The 20,570-nt window shown below is 34.5% G+C and overlaps 2 protein-coding genes across 10 annotated transcripts in view; one reads left to right on the forward strand and one right to left on the reverse strand.

Moving 5' to 3' along the window:
* LOC123712042 (nuclear receptor coactivator 2) overlaps positions 1–15,293 on the reverse strand; it is a 38,456-nt gene extending 23,163 nt beyond the window's left edge. For 6 of the 9 annotated variants that reach the window (XM_045664964.1, XM_045664968.1, XM_045664961.1 and 3 more), the window contains exon 1: positions 2,515–2,980. In XM_045664964.1, coding sequence (XP_045520920.1) covers positions 2,515–2,681 — 167 coding nt within the window. In that variant the 5' untranslated portion in view covers positions 2,682–2,980. Of the gene's footprint in view, positions 1–2,514; positions 2,981–12,585; positions 12,708–14,927 lie in introns of those variants that run through there. The other 3 variants (XM_045664967.1, XM_045664965.1, XM_045664966.1) reach the window with 2 other exon arrangements.
* A 1,693-nt stretch (positions 15,294–16,986) lies between these two features.
* Positions 16,987–19,819, forward strand: LOC123712562 (pyruvate kinase-like). The gene has a single exon (XM_045665725.1). It carries the CDS (start codon positions 17,106–17,108, stop codon positions 18,798–18,800), a length of 1,695 nt encoding a protein of 564 aa, XP_045521681.1. The 5' UTR covers positions 16,987–17,105; the 3' UTR covers positions 18,801–19,819.
* Positions 19,820–20,570: the final 751 nt, after the last annotated feature.

Below are 20,570 nucleotides of genomic sequence, written 5' to 3' on the forward strand. Positions count from 1 at the left end.
GACAGAGATAGAGCGGTTGCCGCCGGCCGAGGAGCCCCACAACGCAACCTCACCGCGACGGACGCGCAACCTTGAAATAATAATGTTTGGAATAACAACGTGCCACAAGCGTGACCAGAAATAGGTGCTGCATCAAAATAATACAGAAAACTGTACTTTAAAAGCATCCAAAACTCACCACGCTGATCGTTGCATTGTGTTAAATTCACAGATTCCCTTTAAATGAGACGGTTGTGAATAAATCACAAAATTAAACAAAATGAAAACGCGATAGCACAAATCTATTCAACGCGGCTAGTTTAAAATTAAAACTGACACCGAATCAGTGAAAGTTTATAAGTATTGAAGGTGTTACGCGATCGAAGATTTCGCTTTTTCAATTGTTACTCAACATGCCCGTCGTCATGGACCTCGCCCGCAACACGGCGGCATCATGCGGCTCCTATCAACCACCACACACACTTGTACACTCTCATTTATGGAAAAAATAAATCTATAATATTAAAATTATTTTTTCCATAAATAAAAACGACTTTAAGCAGCGGTAATAAATGAACGAATTATAATTACATTATGTCGTGTTTACCTTTAAATAACCTTCTAGGGCTCACCTATATCTGATTGTTGCCAAGGATATTCAAAGTTGTAACAAGAGATTCTGGAGTTTTTATCCTCGGAAACTTGGCCACAAAAACCTTGAAGCCCAATTAAACAGAGTTATATAAGTTGTGGCTTAAGGGTTGAATAACATAAAGGTAATACCAAATAATGGTACATCACTGAGGAAATACATTTCCACCGTATGACTTTCACTTATGAGACAACCCAATAAACAAAAAGTATCAGTAGTGCCAAAAAAGCACCGGCCATGCGCCTTGTTTCAAAGCATCGTGCGCTTTAGAAAAACTCGACATGTTTATAATACAATATCTCATACACACTAGGGGTATGAGACATAAACGATTTTGTCTATACATATTTATTGAAACAAAATCACCCATTAATTTTATAATTCAACGTAATCACAAAATTCATTAATTTAGATAGTCTGATGCAGTTTTTGTAGTTATATTAAATCAGAGATCGAGACAACAAAACTTCCAACAACCTTCGTTGCTTTGGTAACGAAAATGTGATTAACAAGGAAGTTCGTATAAGAAGTCGTAAATGGCACCTGCTTCCTGATATTAGGAGTTGAAGGCATTTATTTAACAGAATAAAAGTAGTCCATAGATTATAAATATGACACATTTAATTGATTTTCATACATAATAAAAATCTCTTAATCTTCATAGTTGCGTAAATATATTAGTTGGTGATTAATTATTAAAATAATTCTTAAAACAGGATCTGCTAGTTGCTGGACCTTGTGGTTCCTAATAGACAAGTAGGTAGGTAATCAGCCTTTTGTGAATGACACACGCGGTCGATTTTTGGATCTAAGAAATGCCGCCTTTATCACGATGTTCCTTCACCGTACGAGCGAGTGTAAAATCAGTGTTGCCAGATCAGGGGATTTCCTCCTAGATTTAGGGGTTTCTCAAGCGTGTTAGGGGCAGAATAGGGGGAAAGAATATTTAGGTTTTTTTAGGGAAAATTTCAAAAACACACCAATTTTTTTTGGTATTGTATATCAAGTTCCTGATTTTTGATCAAATTGTAGTATGAACACACTAGTAAAAATGGTAGCAATCGCAAAAACCGAATAAAACTTGAACCTGTCAATCCATTTTCTATTACAGATACTTTGCAAAATGCCTTGCATTTCCCAACAATCCCAACATGACCGCCGTTTTAAAGAATCGCCTATGCTACCATCCGCTTGGTGAAGGCATCCTAGGGGATTTCTGGGGGGAAATCAAATTAGTCTAGGGGTAAGTCGTCGACATCATCTGGCAACACTGTTAAATGCGCACATAAATCAACGCAATCACGGTAGGTACCTAATATATACTTTTCTAAGCATCCCTTCACTACTTTGTATTATAAATATCTCACAATCATCATAAACCGCATTTGCACAACATATTAATGGCGTGCTAATTGTTATATTTATAATCTATCAATTTCCACCGGCATATAGAGTCATGATTAAGAATGTTTTCTGCAACTTAATGCAATAATATAAATTACTGCTAATTAACAACAATGTATAATTAATATTATAACTTTAAAACTTAAACAAATATGATAGCGTCGTTAAAATAAATCGAAGTAACGAATAAATAATAAGGGATTTAAATTCTTGCTACAAAATTCCCAGCACTAGTCACTCACCCACACAGATTATTATTGATCTTGAATTTTTTTACTCCTATATTGTTACTTTATCTCCCAGCTTATATGTCCAATTATGTTTTCAACGTCCAGATTATAGCAATATTATATACCAATGCTTAAATTGTTGATCTACGTGAAGTACAATTTTTTATTTCAAACATATTTGCGTTATTAGTCAGACTTCGAGCGATATAGATGCTAATAAATTAACTCACTTTCACAACCAAGACCAACCTTGAGAACGTGTTAACAGCAACATCAATGTCGAAGAAGATATCAACTAGCTCCTCAACCTCCGAGTCTGGTGTCATGGAGGGTGGCAGAGTGGCTGCCGGCGGGGCTCCGTCAGAACGAGTCACGCTGTTGAAGAGAAGGGTTTCCGTCTGGAGCATAGGCAACATTGCTACCAAACACACATCAAACGGACACTGCCTCCGCTGTCCACCAAGTCAACGAATATCAACTTTGTACACAGTTTCAATTCGCACCCAAACACACACTGCATTGCGCCACGATCGCCGCGACGCTAATTTTCCACTTCACAACTTATGAATTAATAAATATCGCCCGTTATATCGATTAATAATGTTCACGTCGTCAAAATATTTGACAGCGAATAACCTACACAAACTTTATTACGCATCTAATAAAATAAAGCAATTTCCTATCGACGGCGGTCGCGCAAAACGTTCGCCACAAAACGACGATGAAAGTCAACTGAAAGACGAGACACGCATATACGTATATCCTTGTCGTACTTTTCGCACGGCGGCGGCACCGCGAGCCGCCGTCTCACTCACCGACCCGACTCCAGAGCCAGAGCCCAGAAGGTTGACACTTGACATCAAACGAGATTTACATGGAAATGGCTGTATTAGGAATGATAGAGATTAGATCAAACTCATTAATTTCCTATCCTACGAATTAAAAGAACAGTACACAACAGAGATTACTGTGTTTTTTTTATTAGGAACCATATAACAAACCGGTGTCCGCAAATCATGGTCAATTGCCTAATTATAGGAATGCCTACACCTTATTAATAAATAAGACAATAAAAATTTGCACCTACTATCAATAGGAATCATTTTTATCTTAGTGAAAAAGTATAGAAAGTGAATTGCATGGAGCATAATTAATGTACATGAGCAATCCAGATAAACACATTTAACGTGGGCAAGCGGACACGAAGATAACTTCGCGATAGCTGTGTAGTAAACTGTATAGACATGAAAGTGAAATGGAACAGTATTCGTGTCAAGTGCACAATTTAGATAACAAGGTCACTTATTGCATAACTCATTTTAGTGATATTGCCCGGTTTAGGCTTAATTGTGCGAATAATTGAATAGGCAATAACATTTAACTATACAGGTGTTAGAACTTAATTATATTCCACGTATTTTTTTTTTCATTTGTCACAATTTAAATACGTATTCAAGTGTTGCAACGTCATTGTTGGGGATAGACTTGCCGTGCTCTTGGCTTAGTTTGAAAAGACAGCGAATTGAAGCAAAGTGAAGAAGTCTCATTGTAGAGGAAGGCAAGCGTGCGTCGTGCGCGTCATGTGCAGATATCGGTGCAGGCGGCGGGCGACGGGCGGCAGTGCGGCCCCGCCGATGTGTGTCAGTGGGTCACGGCAATGACGACGCACACGGTCGCGCACCGCACTTTATTCTAATTCCGCTTCGCCGCCGCCAACGCTGCTCACTGCTCGTCGCTTCCCTACCCGTTCTATCACCTCTTGCAACAACTCATTGTTTATGCCCGTACGCATCGCAACACAAACACACTAATCATTGGTCTTATGGTGCGAATGTTAAACATTTCATATTATTACGTGCTGCACGGGAGCAAAAGGCGTATAGTATTCGCTAGGCATAGGAATATGTTACATAGGTCTCCACATCATCACTTTTTTAAAGAAGTAATCACAATTTCTGTAAGTTTGACACAAAATTTATCATTGGAGATAAAGTTAATTTGGAACTAGTATGTTGTTGACAAATGCCAGTTTCTGGTATTTCATGAAAATATTCCAAGTCATCAAAAATTGCCTACACAAATGTAGAACGACAAATCATATAATTGGAAATTCCAGAGCTGTGTAAGGTTTCGTTGATTTACCACGAAATGTATTGGTCATTAAATTATAAGGAATATGTTTTAGATAGGAAAGTAGGTCAGTTTACTACATTAGCAAATAAGGGCTCAAGGATATAAAGTATCACGATCAAGGTGTTAAATATTATATATCATATATATGTAGTTCCCTCACGGCCGGGTTCGATATCATTGTTGAGTTAAAGATTGCTATAGAAAGCGCACACGAGAGCCATTAATAAAAGGAACAAAGACTTCTCACAGCAATTTAAACTGGTTTTTTTGAGACAAACCCTGACGCATTCGTAAATCAACTTGCTTACATAACCTGTCGGTGTGTGCATACGTATACGCTGACTGGGATCTTAATCCCAGTCAGCATTTTTCTAATACCAATAAATATCAACATACTCCCCAATATATGCAAACCTAAAGTAGTAAATGAAAAGCTATTCATGAATAATCCTGATCTCCATGCCGTTTCGCAGGCGCAGACCATTGCTCTACCTGCGCATCTGAAGCGCAGGGTTGTTAAAACAACGCTAATTACCTAATTTAGCTCATAATCAGACGAACACGTCAGCCAGAGGCAATCAAATTCTGAAATTTATGAATAACTGAATTTATAATCAGTACTGGTTCTTTCAGGGTGAGTTCATAATGAAGTGATTTCGAGATTCTAGTTAGAATTCCACATAATTAAAAAATTGTTATATTACCTAAACATTTGATTTACTTAAAAAAAAACTATTATATGCTCACGTATTCTCCTCGGGAATATCCACGATTGTTTTCTTCGCGTAATCGGACAGATAATGAAAGTTAATATACTGCTTTCATTGCGTGTAATTATTGTTGTAACATAGTTACAATATCATCACAGCTACACCGAGAGCTGATGAGTTTGATTCTCTTGTGAGTTAAGCAATTTTATGAGGAATGAGTCAAGTAATGACTTTATAAAATTGCGCAATATTCGTTCTAAGAGGCCCGACTCAATGGTAAAGGATACGCTTAGAGATCACCGCTCTATTATCTATATAAATGGTTCGCCGAAATGTGTGGGTAGAAACCCAAACACCTGCTTCAAGTGGATAATAATTTTTCGTTCGATTTCGTTATTATCAGGACAAGAAAATTTTGACTTTCGAATCTCAGAATATGATTAGATATATCGACAAAATCATTAACAACGCTGCGAACGATTAACGAAACCCCAGGAGACAGCAAGTTTTAAATAGATTTAATCCCTCTTACCAAAACATTATTTATATAATTCTATTAAAAAGTTAGAAATGAATCATGAATGAAAATGGTATATATAGCTATGGACTTTATTATTGGTCACTCAAGGAAAACTTCTTCAATACTTAAATCCTTTAACAGGAAAAATGTTACGTAACTCTTCACCGTAGTAAAACCGTCAATGCTAAAATAAGTGTTGACAATGTTGCACCACTAACGTAACTGTTTTGATATGAAAATAATTTTTATCTTATATTGTTTGTCAAGCCTAAAAATATTCTAATCCGGATGTATATTTGCATCGTTTGAGCGGAGACTACTGAAAATTTACGGGACTATGAATATTTTTAATTCATGTCAATCTATAAATTGACAAAAATAAACGACTTATACGTCAGACATATTGAGAACAAAATGTCTTTTTTGTTGAATTGAGCGGAAGAAGTAATGCTTTGCGATAAGACGTCAGGGTCTTCGACCAATGTCAACCATAGAATCGGTTGGCCGCCTTTATGGCACTCAATCAAACTATCCAACTTCAACTTGGAAAACGCTGATACAATAAACTGAACTTCAGAAACGAGATTTTTCGCTATTTTTATATTTTTGTACATTAGAGGAAAATATAGGCACTGAACTACAGGGAAACGATATATATAATGTTTATGTTTAGTTATAGTAAGCGAAAGCGAAGCAAAAGAGCCTTGTTTATGAATAAGATTATGACGCAGTGATTATTAGATTTTATTTACTAAACGAGGGAAAATATATGACTTTAGATATATAGTTTTATTTGAAATAAATCTGCAGCATTGTTAGACAGACCCTGATATTGTACTTGCCATACAATGTTATTGTTCGGAACTCTTGAGTGTTACATAAGTCACATTGATCTATACAATCTCTAGGTGAAGCTTTCATTAAATTTTATTACAATACGTAGAATGCAAGTAAGAGTTTTGAGTAGTGAAAGGAATCCTCGCAAATGCGTTGCGTCACGTGGGCGGGCGGATCGATGGGCGGGCTATGAAGCGCCTGCGCGGAGGCTGTGTTTCACTATCGATCGCCAACTTTTCACCTAAGTCTTTTGGGGCAGGTTAGGCCTATTGCTCTGGGGTCAAGGTCATGTTACATTCCCTTAAACACCTCTCTTTACCGATATCGTTTCATGTTCATTGGAGAGAGTTAATACATTAGAGAAAGCCATTTTATTTACCTACACCCCCCTACATCCTCGGGTAACAACCTTTCTAAGCGCAATGTCATTGCCCTCCACCCTGAAATCGTATCAATAAACTTCAAACGAACGAACCTTAAGTTCAACACGTTTTAGCTTAGACAAAACGATAATTTATAGGTTTCTTGTAATTCTACATAGATTTTACACAATGATATTATCAGTGATAAACTCAATTCACATTTCATTACACATTTGACATTTCGTATATGGATGTAACATTCTCTCTATAACGTCTTAACTAAACCCTAGAAGAAATCTCACGCAAATAAAGACCTTGAAAGGTCAGTATTTAAAAATTACGTTATGTGGCATACATGCGTATTTACAATTATAACCATTTCATAATTATATTACCAGGTACATTTAATAAAAAGTTGGGCAGCATGGATCCCGACCTCCTTAGTCCTAATTTTTCAAAATTCATTATATTTAAAAAAAAGATTGTGATGCAATAATGATACAATAACATTTTCTGTATGTAAGATCTTATCAAGATATATTTTGGCATAATATGTATGAGTATTGCAGAGGTCGTGTAGAGTTGAATCGTTATCGGTGAGAACGGGAACAGTTTAGTGAAATGCGCGAGAAGTATGCGCGAGTAGAGGGTGGCTTCCTTGGCGCGGGATTGATCGCTACGGCGGCCACTTCGCTCGCCGGCGCTCAGACCCGTCGCCATGGAAACCGCCCAGCGCGCTGGCGTCGCCATCACAACCCAACTACATAATGTACACTCGAATAACCCCTAATTTTCATATTCGCTCAAATCTTATTTATATATAATAAATGTATCTAAATATACACATATGATTAAAGTTAATTGGCTATTTTTGGTCGCAGATTCGTAAGGGTTTCACAGTGATCTTTTAACATTATTTTTAAGATATTATTTAGATGCGATGTTTTGTTTTGTTTTGTTATAAAATAAAAGAATCAAAGCAATTCAATCACTCTATAAATATAAAGACATGCTTTGATAGCCGTTTGGAGGTTACGACATACCGCCTCCGTTGGTTAATTCGTCACGCCTCGGTTTAAACAAAACTTGAGGTCCAACTGAGCTCGAATATTAGCGAAAACTATATTGCATTTGAATGGGATTTATTATTAAAAGAAAAATTGACAGTAATATCGGGCGTCTAAATTATTAACACTAAAAAGCAGAAGCTTTGTATAATACTGAGATGAATCTCATTGTGTGTGTGTGTGCCATTTCAACAGAATCATCATCTCGTAGCAATTACGATTGGTAATTTGAATATAAAAACCTGGGAGGATGGAATTATAATATATAAGTAATGTGTTAATTGTATAGATCTGATCTAATACATACCTAGAGCGACTGAAGCGGTATATTTGTATATAAATATTGTTAAATTACCAGACATATTTTAAATCATTTACATATTACTTGGAAGAAAGTTTTTAATGCGAAAAAACGAATCCGAATCATGCTCTTGAATAAGAGAAGATAGAATTAACAAGGCTGCTGAGATGTTAACGCGTTGCTACGTCATGCTTGGCGGAGACGTAATCATATCACTACCATCATACCTTTAATATTATAATGTAAAATTTAAGCTTACAGAAGAGAAGTTAGTAGTGTTACATATATTACAAAGTTCAACAAGAAAAAACAAAAAAAGTCCTCGAAAAAACCATCATGACTAACAACAACCATGACCAGTCGAGAACAACTTTCAAGATTTTATATGATGTGTATATAATTTATAAAAGCACCCTCTTGTCTCCTATTAGAAATTGTCAGCTAGAGATTTAGAGTATTACAATTAAGTACAGTACATGAACACTAAAACGTTAGATAATACGTTTTACTTCTGATAGTGTCATCTCTTTTCGAAGGTTGGAGATCAACATGGCTAGGTATTTAAATTTTGGATTCCGCGCTTCTGAACAATGATTTAGTGCTTTGACTCAACCATTGTCTATGGATTCTTCACCCAAGACGTGCATCTGCGGTCAGGCCTTCTTCTACCTACCTCTTTGACTTGTATGATTTGTTTAGGGACCTCGCATGTTTTGGTGTTACGTAAGACGTGCCGAAATATTCAAGTTTCCTTATTCTATTTATAATTTGTATTTTATTTTCTATATATTATTAGGTCCTTAAATATGGCGTTTTTTATGGGAGAAACACAACGTAGATTTATTTAAATAGAATATATTTAATTAATCAAAGTATGTGCTATTGCTATCTATGCACTTTTGCCATCTTATATTGATCCCTTTACTAAAATAACCAATCGGACGGCGGTTTCGACAGCCCCATCAGAATTGATGTTTTTTCCTTGCAAGAATTAATCCAAATTTCTAAAAAATGGTAATCGGTTGGAGCAATATCCGGCGAATACGGTGGATGTCTTAGACATACCAATTGAAGCTCCTCTAATTTGGTAGCAGCCTATTGGGCAGTGTGTGGTATAGCGTGAAGCAGTAGTGGCCTAGAGCGATTGACCAGCCTTGGTTGTTTAGCAGTTAGCTTTTCCATTATGATTTGCTGTTGCTAACAATAGACATCTGCCGTAATCTGGCCAGATTTAAGAAAGTTATAGTGAACGAACCACTACACGACTCTAGTCCACCAAACGCTGACAAATAACTTTTTGGAGTAAAATTGGGGCACGTTTTCGCTGCCATTGCGACTAGCGCTTCTGATTATCGCACAGAATCCACTTTTCATCACAGGCAATCATTCGATTTTTTTTTTAATAAAATAGGGAGCAAACGGGCAGGAGGCTCACCTGTTAATTGATACCGCCGGCCATGGACACTCTCAATGCCAGCGGGCTCGCGAGTGAAAATTCAATTTAAAACCCCTTCATTATTGTGCCAGTTGAGTAATGTAACGCAGCAGTTGACGCGTTTGTCGTTTTGTTTCACACAATTCGTGAGCTGAACCTTTTAAGCTCTTTCATCTGCCCAATTTGATGGAGGTGGATTAAGTACAGTATTATCACTAACACCGCACCCTGCTGCTAACTCAGACGTATTTTGATCCACTGCCATAATAGCCTTCAATTCTTTGTTATCAACTTTGGTAACCGGCCGTCCGTGGGGCTCGTTCTGTAGAATCGAAATTTCCAGAACGAAAACGTTGGAATCAAAAACGCACTGTATTTTTATGCGACACCGCCGCCATACATTAACCCTTCGAGCCGTTTATTCAGCACTAGGGCCACGATGGAACTCGTACTCGAAGTTAGCGCCATCGAAAAAATTAAAATGGGAAAATTAAATGAATCATGGTTTTTGAAAAACAAATGGTTAATAGCCGTAAAAATTGAATGAATTTGGAATTGCTAACCAAAGAGGTGATATTTGAGAGATTTACCTAATATTATTTTCTTTAAGTTTTCTTCCTCTCTCTTACAAGCACTTCCTTGTTTTTCTGCCTCAGAATGCATTTCGTATGCGGTCAGTCCAAATTATTTTAAGCATTCGTCGATAAACCCAGATCTCAAACGCCGCCTGTTTTTTACAGTAATTGATATAGTCTCTGTCACCGTCCAAGATTCTACGCCGTAGAGTAGCATAGCGAAGACGTAACATCGCGTAATTTGAGCTATGAGTTGTAAATTTAGGCGGTTGCCACAAAGTACTTTTTTTAGTTTCGAAAAGGCGTTCCGCGCCATCAAGGCTTTCTGCAATTAAGATCGTGTCATCAGCGTAACTTAGGTTATTCAGCATTAATTGCTATGCCATGAGGACAATTATCTGGAGCTTCTGAACATATTGCATCGGCGTAAAGTTAAAAAGCAAAGGCTTAAAGCATACTACTTTGCTTCCAATATAGGATTTTAATGAAACGGGATTCTTTGTTTTTCAGATAGTTATAAATGTTGACCAAAGCCAGTCAGAAGGAATCGTTCCTAAATGGTAAATAAAATTAAAAAAGGCTGTGATATAAGATGCATTCGTCAATTTCCTTTATAATATCTATTGGAAAATTATCAACTCCACAGCTATCCGAGATTTTACTTTTGTTATGGCATAGTAAATTTCACTACCAACATCACAACACTTGAGGTTAATATTGTCTCGTCGTGAATGACAGTAAAGTTCACCAATGTTGTCTTCCCAAGTGTTAAGCATATCATCTGTGCCGATTTTTTATTTTCCAATGTTTAAGTGTAAATTCGCTGCAAAATCTATTTTTCTGGATTGAGAATGACGGTGAAGTTTCTACAATTTAAAAGAGACAACCGCCACGACTGGATTGTGGTCAACAAGGATATGTTTTAGCTAATTATGCTATTTCTGTGTCTTTTATTCAGCAACAAGTAATCAATCTGGTGTCACACAATCCTCTCTGGCTTACACACTGGTGAATACCAACTGTCTAGGTACTAATTTGTAGAAAGTATTCGCAACAACAAAATCGTATTGTTAGCAGAACTGTACCAGTTTCACCCCTGTCATGACGAGTACCGAGACCAAACCTTACAGTAATATCTGATACAGCACCTTGGCCAATCTTGGAATTGACCTCCCCTGTCACGATTGATAGCTCGTTAGGTTTTGTTAACTTAAGAGCTGTATCTAAGTTGAAGAAAATCTCATTCAATTCCTCACTTTTGACTGATGTCAGGGCATAGACTTCAACGATGATAATGTTAAATGATTTAACTTCTACATGTTGTAATAACATTACCCGGTATGAAAGAGGTAGCAATTTCGTCTGTACATTTTTCTAATAAGCACGGCAACTCCATACCTATGATGTTGTATGTCGCTGCTACCGGAGTAGTATATTGAAGCATTACCAGATGTTAAACGCCCATTTCCATCAACTCCTCAAGTCACTTATGTCGAGAATACAAATCCAATCTATTTATGTCCAAAGATGGAAAATCTTTGTATAAACTGCGGACATTCCAGTTTGCTATTTTCATGACTGACCCGGAGATTCCTCGCACCTTTGACCACTTAAGGTCTGCCGGGGACTAAGGGCCATAGTTATATTTGTCTCAGCCATAGTGATATCGTCAAATAGGGAAATATTTATTATAATAAATGTGGTGGATTTCCGTTGCCTTCCACATCACTGTTTGCTGGTCTTACGAACAATATGACTAACAAGTGTACTGTACGCTTACTAAGCTCCCACTGATTCAGTCTAATAGTACTTTAGGTATCTTACATTATCTTTTACTGCTACAGAAAAAAGCAATCTTTATAAAATCAAGTCAATTATATGTCTATAAAAAAATGCTGAGTTTTAAGTTTATGAATCTTTAATCAGTTTAACAAAACAGTTTTTAAAATAAAAAAGTTAATTTTATCACTAAATTCTTTATAAAATATGCGTAATGCTGATGAGAAGCAATGTTGCAGTAAGTAGGCAGTTTCATGTGTAAATGCATATAAAGTGGTCTTTCTATATTATATACTACTTTTTTGGCCACTGTTTTAAGAATATTAGGTTTATATTATATACATTATTTTTATACTATAAAATTATTATAGGTATTAATTTTACAATAAACCTATAAAAACTGTAAGCACTGTATAATGTTAATTTAAAAGAGCTATGCCTCTCAAAGTAAAATACATTATAGTAGATTTTATAGAGTACAGTAGATTTTATTGTAAATAATTATTTGTTAAATGTATACTACTTCTCATACCTTAGTGACAGTGAAATATAAAACCTTTACAACATAATTGGACCACATTATTGAAAATTAATAACTTACCTAGCATTTTCATTTGCCAGGACTTGCATAAATATTTCATTGACATGCGTGGCGCCATTCAGCGCCGTATCTTGAAAATCCGTGGTTTTCCGGCTAATATGAAGACTTTAATCCAAAAACTTCTGTAACAATGATGGTATATCAAATATATTTTATATCTAAAATAAATTTTAAGGGTTGTAAGGGTTTCAGAGTGATCAGATAAATACTGTGTAACATTATATAATAAAGGTCCGCTGGAAAAAAAAAACTGAAAAAATGAATCTATTATTGATATTAATATTATATAATTAAATATAGCAATTAGTGAACTATGACCAGAATATAATGTATGTAAAAAAAATCTTTTTATTTTATAATAGAATTGTGAACTCTGTTTCACGTAAATAAATAAAACAGGTGTTTGGAACTTGTTACAAGAAGGTAATTTGTGATATTTGATTGAGTTTTTATAACTTTCTAACAAGATATCATCATTTCTTAATAGAACATTTTGAGTACTTGATTGATATTCAATTACTAATTTGAAATGTGTAGCAAACAGCCTCTGTATAAAATCAGAACCATGTAATGTATGTAATAAAGTTCTCTTTATTTTATAAACAGATTGTGGACTCTGTTTAGCCTAAATAAATTAAATAACAAAATACATACAGGAATAAAAAACATATTTTTTAAAACCAAGAGTTTTTTAATATAATATGGATCATAACTGCAAAAAGACATTGAATAAAATTTCAGATAGGGTAACTGTTTCTTGTTGAATATGAAATCCACAACTAGTATACTGGGTTTTTTGTTTAGTGTGGTGTTTGTAAACCCTTAAATCTCCAATGCAACATCGTTCTGTACAGAACATTTAAGTGAAGATTCCATGGAGAAAAACTATTCGCGGCCTTTAACAAAGGTTAGACATAAATATGATTTTTAATTATTTAAATTTATCTCTTACTAAAATACTACCTTAAAGAAATAAAAGTATGAACTTTCACAATAAGATCGCAACAGATTGAAATATGCATGTATTCAAAAGCATTATAGTAAAAATGTTAACTCCCCCTCAGTAATGTCCTCCAGACTCTAGTTATTGCTCATGGTCAAACCTGTATGCATAAAAAATTTCCTATTGGCAATTGCAAAATGATTTGTCAAGGTGTAAATCAAGTAAAGGAAATTATTCAGTAATAAGTTAGGAATTGAATAAATAAGCACCATGCACATTGAAGGAACAATAATTAGCTTATTTGGGCTAATATTAAATTATCTATAGTTTTAAAATGTATTTTAAACTCAATTGTACAATATTTATAGTTATATACTATTGGTAATTAGAAGAAAACAAACAGAATATGACAAAAAAATGGGAGCATAAATGTAAAAATAAGACAGATAATAATTGATCTAGTGCTCACTGACATCATTCAAACAATTAATAAATTCATGAACTCTATTATATCAATTCAGATAATTCTTTGTCATAAATTATCTCTTGTTCAATTTTGGGCATGTGATGAAATAAATTCTTTTTATTATAGAATTCCTTATACATAGATTTTAATGCAATAATCATTCCTCAAGTATTACATGTTCACTTTCCTAGGGTACAACTCTTAAAATTCAGAGTTAAAATTATTAAAGAATCAAAATCCAATACATTTTTGACATAGGGGGAACCATAGTAAAACTTAAATGACAACTGCATTGTACTTGTACTCATAAATTTTCTATTAAGATATCTTGTTGGAAATTCATAAAAACTCAATCAAATATCTGTCTATATTCTGGATGAAATAGAAAATAATTTGGATTTAAAAGTAGGAAACAATAAATAATAGACTTAGTGATGTATTAAGAAAATTACCTTCTGAATGTAACAAGTACCAAACTCCTGTTTAATAATGTACCATTATTGATAAAAATATTAATTAAAATGGATGGGTTTTTTAATTTGCTAAATAGAAGACTAGAACTATATTCTTATTATATGTATGCCTCAACATTTTAAACATTATTTTATTGCTACAGGGACCTTTTTATTATTGTTCAAGTAGAACAATGACGTCATAACATTGACAGTCAATATCAAGCAGTAAACAAATCGAGTGCAAAAATGTGTTAGTTTGTTTTGACAAATACTCCTAACTGCGATCCAATTTATTTCCTTTATCTATTTATTCATGCATGAAACTTTTTGCTGCGAACGGACTTTATAATCACCTATTCAAGAGTTTCAGGGCTAACCGCGATCAGTGGTTGACAGTGTTAAAACTAAATAACATGGCGGCATCTCGTTGCAGCCGGTCGAGAAGATTTTTGACTCAAATAAATTAGTAATCACTTACTTTGCTTTTTCACAAAATCAATAACGAATAAGAAGAAAAGCACTGCTACATAGTTGAGAAGTACATAAGTTCATATCAAACACTACTGTTTAAAATGACGTAACATTCTCAACCTTCACGGTCGCACAGTACAAACGGCAGATACAAGAAATAGTTGTTTTAATAACTTGGCAAATCAACACAACACAAACAATTTTGTCATACACTTCGGTTTTATAATTTACCACTATTCCACAGACGGCCTTATATTAAATTCACAATGAATATCAATAGTAAATTGTACAAACGCGTTTATTATTCTTCAAAAGAATAAACGTGACACGCAGTCAGACCACTTCGTTCTTTCACACTCACTTTTTTTTATTTTTTGAGATGTAGATTGTCGTCACAACTCGCAGGTACAGATTAAAATTTTTACCAGAAATGTTTGCAGCTATTGATCAGCACAGTATAAAAAGTAAAATTATCTCATCAAACAAAGCAACAAATGTCTATAGTTTTGCCTAATAATATAGATAATGCGGGCAAACAGGAATACCAAAAAATATAGATTAAAGCATAGAAAGCGTCTAAAAAAATTACAATTCAAAGTTGGTAAAACTACAATGATTAAACAAGATATTATAATTAATAATATGTATAGTAGTTGTATAGTAGTAGACAAGTAGTTAAGAATATTAGAATTTTCTTTAAATTATTTTTTCATTTCAATTTTAATATTGAAGTGGAAATCTAATCTTTAATTTTGATTAAAATTAAAATAATAAATATTTGAAAGTCAATTAAGTAAGAAGTTTTCGCTTCAAAAACTTTTTATGATCAATAAATTATATAATTGAATTAAATTAATCTCTAATTTATTTATTTTGCACATGTATTTTTTTTAATTCAGAAATTGATCTAATACTCTCTAATTTAAAGTTGAACACTGTATAATGCTTCCTATCTCATTTTTTCCCACGTTAAATCTTATGAATTTATATGTCTGTCTCTTTTTAATGTCGCTTTTTCGTTTCAAATCACAACGATGCTAAAGAAGTTTTGTCTACAAAATAATAGTGGACATCTAAATGACAATATTTAGAAGAAAATATAATTGCTTGGTTATCGTAAACTCATTTATTAAATTTTGATGCTTGTTGTTGCTTTATAATACTACATAATGAAAACTTTATTAAGTCATATTGTAATAATAATTCGATACCATTCTTAAAGCTTTATTAACTTTACGAAAATACATATTAATATTTAAGAAAGTTTTGCCGAAACACAAGTTGTGTAATTGTCCATCTCGAGTCTCGACGAAGCGACAAAGGGGACGTGAGCGCGAATGTGTGGACGGTGCACTCGTGCCGCTTCCCCTCGCCACGATTTCGCTTTTTTCGGTATTTGGGGAGCGTAGCGAGAGCATCAACCAACTCTGGCGTTTGCTCACTTTGTTGTTAACTACTACACTGCAAGTAAGCACGCATTTCCTCATAACGATGGAGTGGAGTAACGATTTGTGAATGGCTTCTGTAGAATTTTATCATTGATTAAAAACATAATTAAATACAGAAGTTAAAAAGTCCCAATACTAGTCTATACTATCTGTACTATATATACTATCCAATACTATACTGGAATTAAAAAAAAACGATAATCTGTATAATGTATTATTTATTTATTTAATTGTTGGTGTTATTGCGATTAATAAATAATAAGTAAATGTTACAACTTAGATATATTTTATGTTTAATATAACCATTTTACTGAATTTATTGTAGATTTTAGAAGACATCATATTCTATTATCGATAATATTGAAAGTAAAAGAAAACTACTTACTTATGCATGACTGCTATTTTTTTTATTAAACCGCTTTACACGTAGTAATTATACTACATCCTTCATCATACCACATAGAGATCAAATGAAAACCGATTTAAACCAAATTTGATTTCACTTAAAACAAATTGATTACCAAATGTTTGATTTCTATACAAACATTGTGGTATTATTATTCAAATTACAGATATTTTCATGTCTATGGCGTTTTAAAAGTGAAAAATAAAACAAACGAAGAAATAAATTCAGTTCGACGATATGTCATACTGTCTTCTGGTTTGTCTAATTATATTTACAAGTTTTTGAGATAATATTGTATATTTATAATCAAAATAAAACAAAAACTAATATTATGGCTTTGCCGTGGCACATACCATTGGAAGCATTACCTTCATTCAAAGAGAAAGAGCGCTCTATTGAACCATCTTTAATAAAACATTATAGTAAATTGAATGTACACGAGAACCCATGTGAAGAATTGCAAACAGGTCTTCTTTGTGAAATTGGTATAAATAATAAAGAACCTGCAACTATACAACGCCTCATTGCAGCTGGAATGACTGTTGCTCGTTTAAATATCCGTGATTTGGAACCGGACGCTTGTACACAATTGTTACAAAGTATTAGACAAGCCGTATATAATTACAGTGCTGAATTAGAATATGTTTATCCCTTGGCGCTTTTAGTAGATGTGAGAGGTCCAGACATAATCACTGGGGAACTTAAAGGTGGACCACATACAACAATTGAGCTAAAGGAGCATGATTTGATAAGATTGACCATAGATACCAGTTGGCGGGAAAGTGGCACTGTCGATTGTTTATTTGTTGGATATGACCACTTAACTGACTTACAAACTGAGGACATAATATTTATAGATTGTTTAACATCAGGTAAAGTTAAGTTAATAGTCGATGAAATTGGTGATGATTCTATTGAATGTACAATTGCAACTGGTGGCTTAATTGGAGCAAAAATGGCAGTTCATGTTTCAAAAGTTCCACACGAGGTAAATACTAAAAAATTAAACAAAAGTGTTGAATCGCTGAATAGCGGATCTTTGGAACAACCATTCGAACACATGGAAGAGCAAATAGCATTTGCTATAGCTTCAGATATTGACGGAATTTTAGTACCAAACACTCAAACACCGCAAGATATTCGGGCAGTTAAAGATATTTTATCTGAAAAGGGCAAACATATTCTCGTTTTCGCTTGTATTGAAACTGTTTTAGGATTTGATAATATAGACAATTTGTTACTTGAATCTGATGGCTTATATGTGGACAGATGTGTATTAAGCACTGATTTACCAGTAGAAAAAATATTCATTGCACAGAAATCTATTTTGGCAAAATGTAACTCTATTGGTAAACCATGCATATTTAAAGCTGTTCTGAATGAACAGATTCCTACACTCTGTGTAAGCGATATCGCCAACATCATTTTGGACGGCGCTGACGTCTTATCACTAGAATTGCACTACGATTCGCCATTGAAAAAGTTAGTACCGGGCTATGATGCAGTAAAAATGGCCGAGAATTGTGTTGCTGCTGCTACAGTTATTTGTAGACACGCAGAAAGAATTATTTGGAGACCAAAAATTTATGGTGTTACGGAACTTATGCAGAGTTCTTTTGAAGAACCGACAAAAGCAATTGGGGTTACCGCTGTTGAGCTTGCTACGCGTTCTAGAGCAGTTGTTATAATCTGTCTAACAAATTCTGGGCGCACTGCAAAAATCCTTTCACATGCCAAGCCTTCTTGTCCAATAGTAGCAGTGACAAGAGCGTGTCATACAGCAAGACAATTACGTTTTTGGAGAGGTGTTCGTGCTATGCATTACTTTGAGACCGCTAAAACTACTTGGCCATTAGAAGTTGATTCACGTATTCATGCTGCCCTTGATTACTGTAAAGCAAAAAGAATATTGCGCGCTGGAGATGCGTACGTAGTAGTGACAGGATCAAGGCGCGGGGCAGGTTACTGTGACACGATAAGATTGTTATATGCCAGTGCTCGAGAAACCGTTCCAGTAGAATTCTGATTGATTGATGGAATGGATTTATGATTCCCAATTTATATAATTATGATTTATATTTTTATAATGTTAATAATATTGTTTTCGTTCATAAATTGAAATTCTTGTCATTAGCGGATTGTACTTTTTGCTAAATTATTTTTGTCAATTACTAGAACTAAGATGATTAGAAGTCCAGAAGATAGGGTAGAATAAAATATTTTTTAGTTTCCTTACTCTATACCGCAAACCGTAAGAGTCTGCGAAATCCTTTAGTGTAACTTACCAATTTTTTGTTTAGTTTTGGGACTTAGTATAATGTAGCGATACCTCTCTAATAAAGAGTAGACTCGCTGTTAGAATTCAAAATATCGGGTTCTCGATATATCGATATTTTACTAACAAAAAGCTCAGCTTTGGCTCGCTAGATCTAGTGAATAAGATGTGATAATTTCTAGGCAATTTTATTGTATTAAACAATTTAATTCCTCATACGGATTTCTCCTAGATTTTTACATTTTAACATATATTAAATTTTAATATTACTTAACATCAAGTAAGATGATTTTCTATGTAATGATAATCCTTCCAATGACATTATATATATCGTGAAAATGCAACATAAGCCAATAGATGTTTCTTTATCTTTAATATCAACAATCTTTATCTAATATTATGCATTGTGACTTATGGATTGTAATTTTGAGAGCTTCAAAAGAGTAGTGGGATTTGTTTTCTAAATCTATTAGCGCTACCACTATTCTATTATTTTTTATCGGTGATACAGGACTGCATCCGTCATTGTCATATTAAGACTGAGGCTTAAAATTGATTAAAGGTATTATTATCGTAGTATTTTTTATACAAAATAACATTTCGTTTTAGCATAATTTGCAAATAAAAAAGCTAAAAGAGGAAGAACATAATACAATGTACCTAAGTAAAGTTCAGTCGATTAGGTTTTGTAATGATGTTGTATTTTACATACTTGGCGAGGAAAAGAAGGAAAAATTTGAACTTATTAAAAATAAAATGTCCAGTGTCGATATCTATATTTTAATATCCAAGTATATGATAGTCTAAAAAGTATAAGGGTAAGTTCAGACGTCAGGCGCTCAACGCGCGTCGAACGTGCGCTAGATTTTTGTACAGTGCTTCGCGGGCTAATAAACGCGCTTGTCAGGCGATGAAGGCGCGTTGCCACAGCCGCCTTGTTCAGTTCACTTGGACTTCATCGAAGTTGGACGTAGAAACAGTTTCAGCTGTGATTTTATTCCAAAAGCAGAAACGAAGATAATGGGTCCACCCAATTTTATCTCACAGGCTAACTGGAAGCCGGTGCATAATTTTGTATCCTAAGTTAAGGCACCGAGATGCCAACTAGTTGTCATTGAGATGTATGCCGGCTAACTCACTTGGCAACCGACTGGCGACGTTACCAAGTAGCCGCCGTAACCAGAGTCAACCACTCCGCATGCGGCGACTGGCGACGCTGGATACCTGGCGACGTGGCCAGTTGTTTGCACGTGTTTGTCTGCTCCGTCACTCACTCAGTTGCCGCGTTGTCGATATAAACTCAATAGTTCATCAAATGATGTTAGTGGCATCCTCAGATAATTTGAAAATTATTCAGGGTATTTACTCAAATCTTCATAGAGTTTTAAAAAAACACCGGTTTGGCTTCGGTTTGATACAAACGTACATCGGTTTGTATCAAATCCTTTTTTTTTCTTCTTTCGTTTCATCTTTTTGCGACGCTGGTAATAATATAATAACAATTTAGTCATTTCCATGTCC

Source organism: Pieris brassicae, chromosome 7 (assembly GCF_905147105.1).
Source record: "Pieris brassicae chromosome 7, ilPieBrab1.1, whole genome shotgun sequence".
NCBI lineage: Eukaryota > Metazoa > Arthropoda > Insecta > Lepidoptera > Pieridae > Pieris > Pieris brassicae.

What these genes read in the sequence shown, in the direction of transcription:
- LOC123712562 (XM_045665725.1), top strand. Translation starts at nt 17,106, where the DNA reads ATGGCTTTGCCGTGGCACATACCATTGGAAGCATTACCTTCATTCAAA.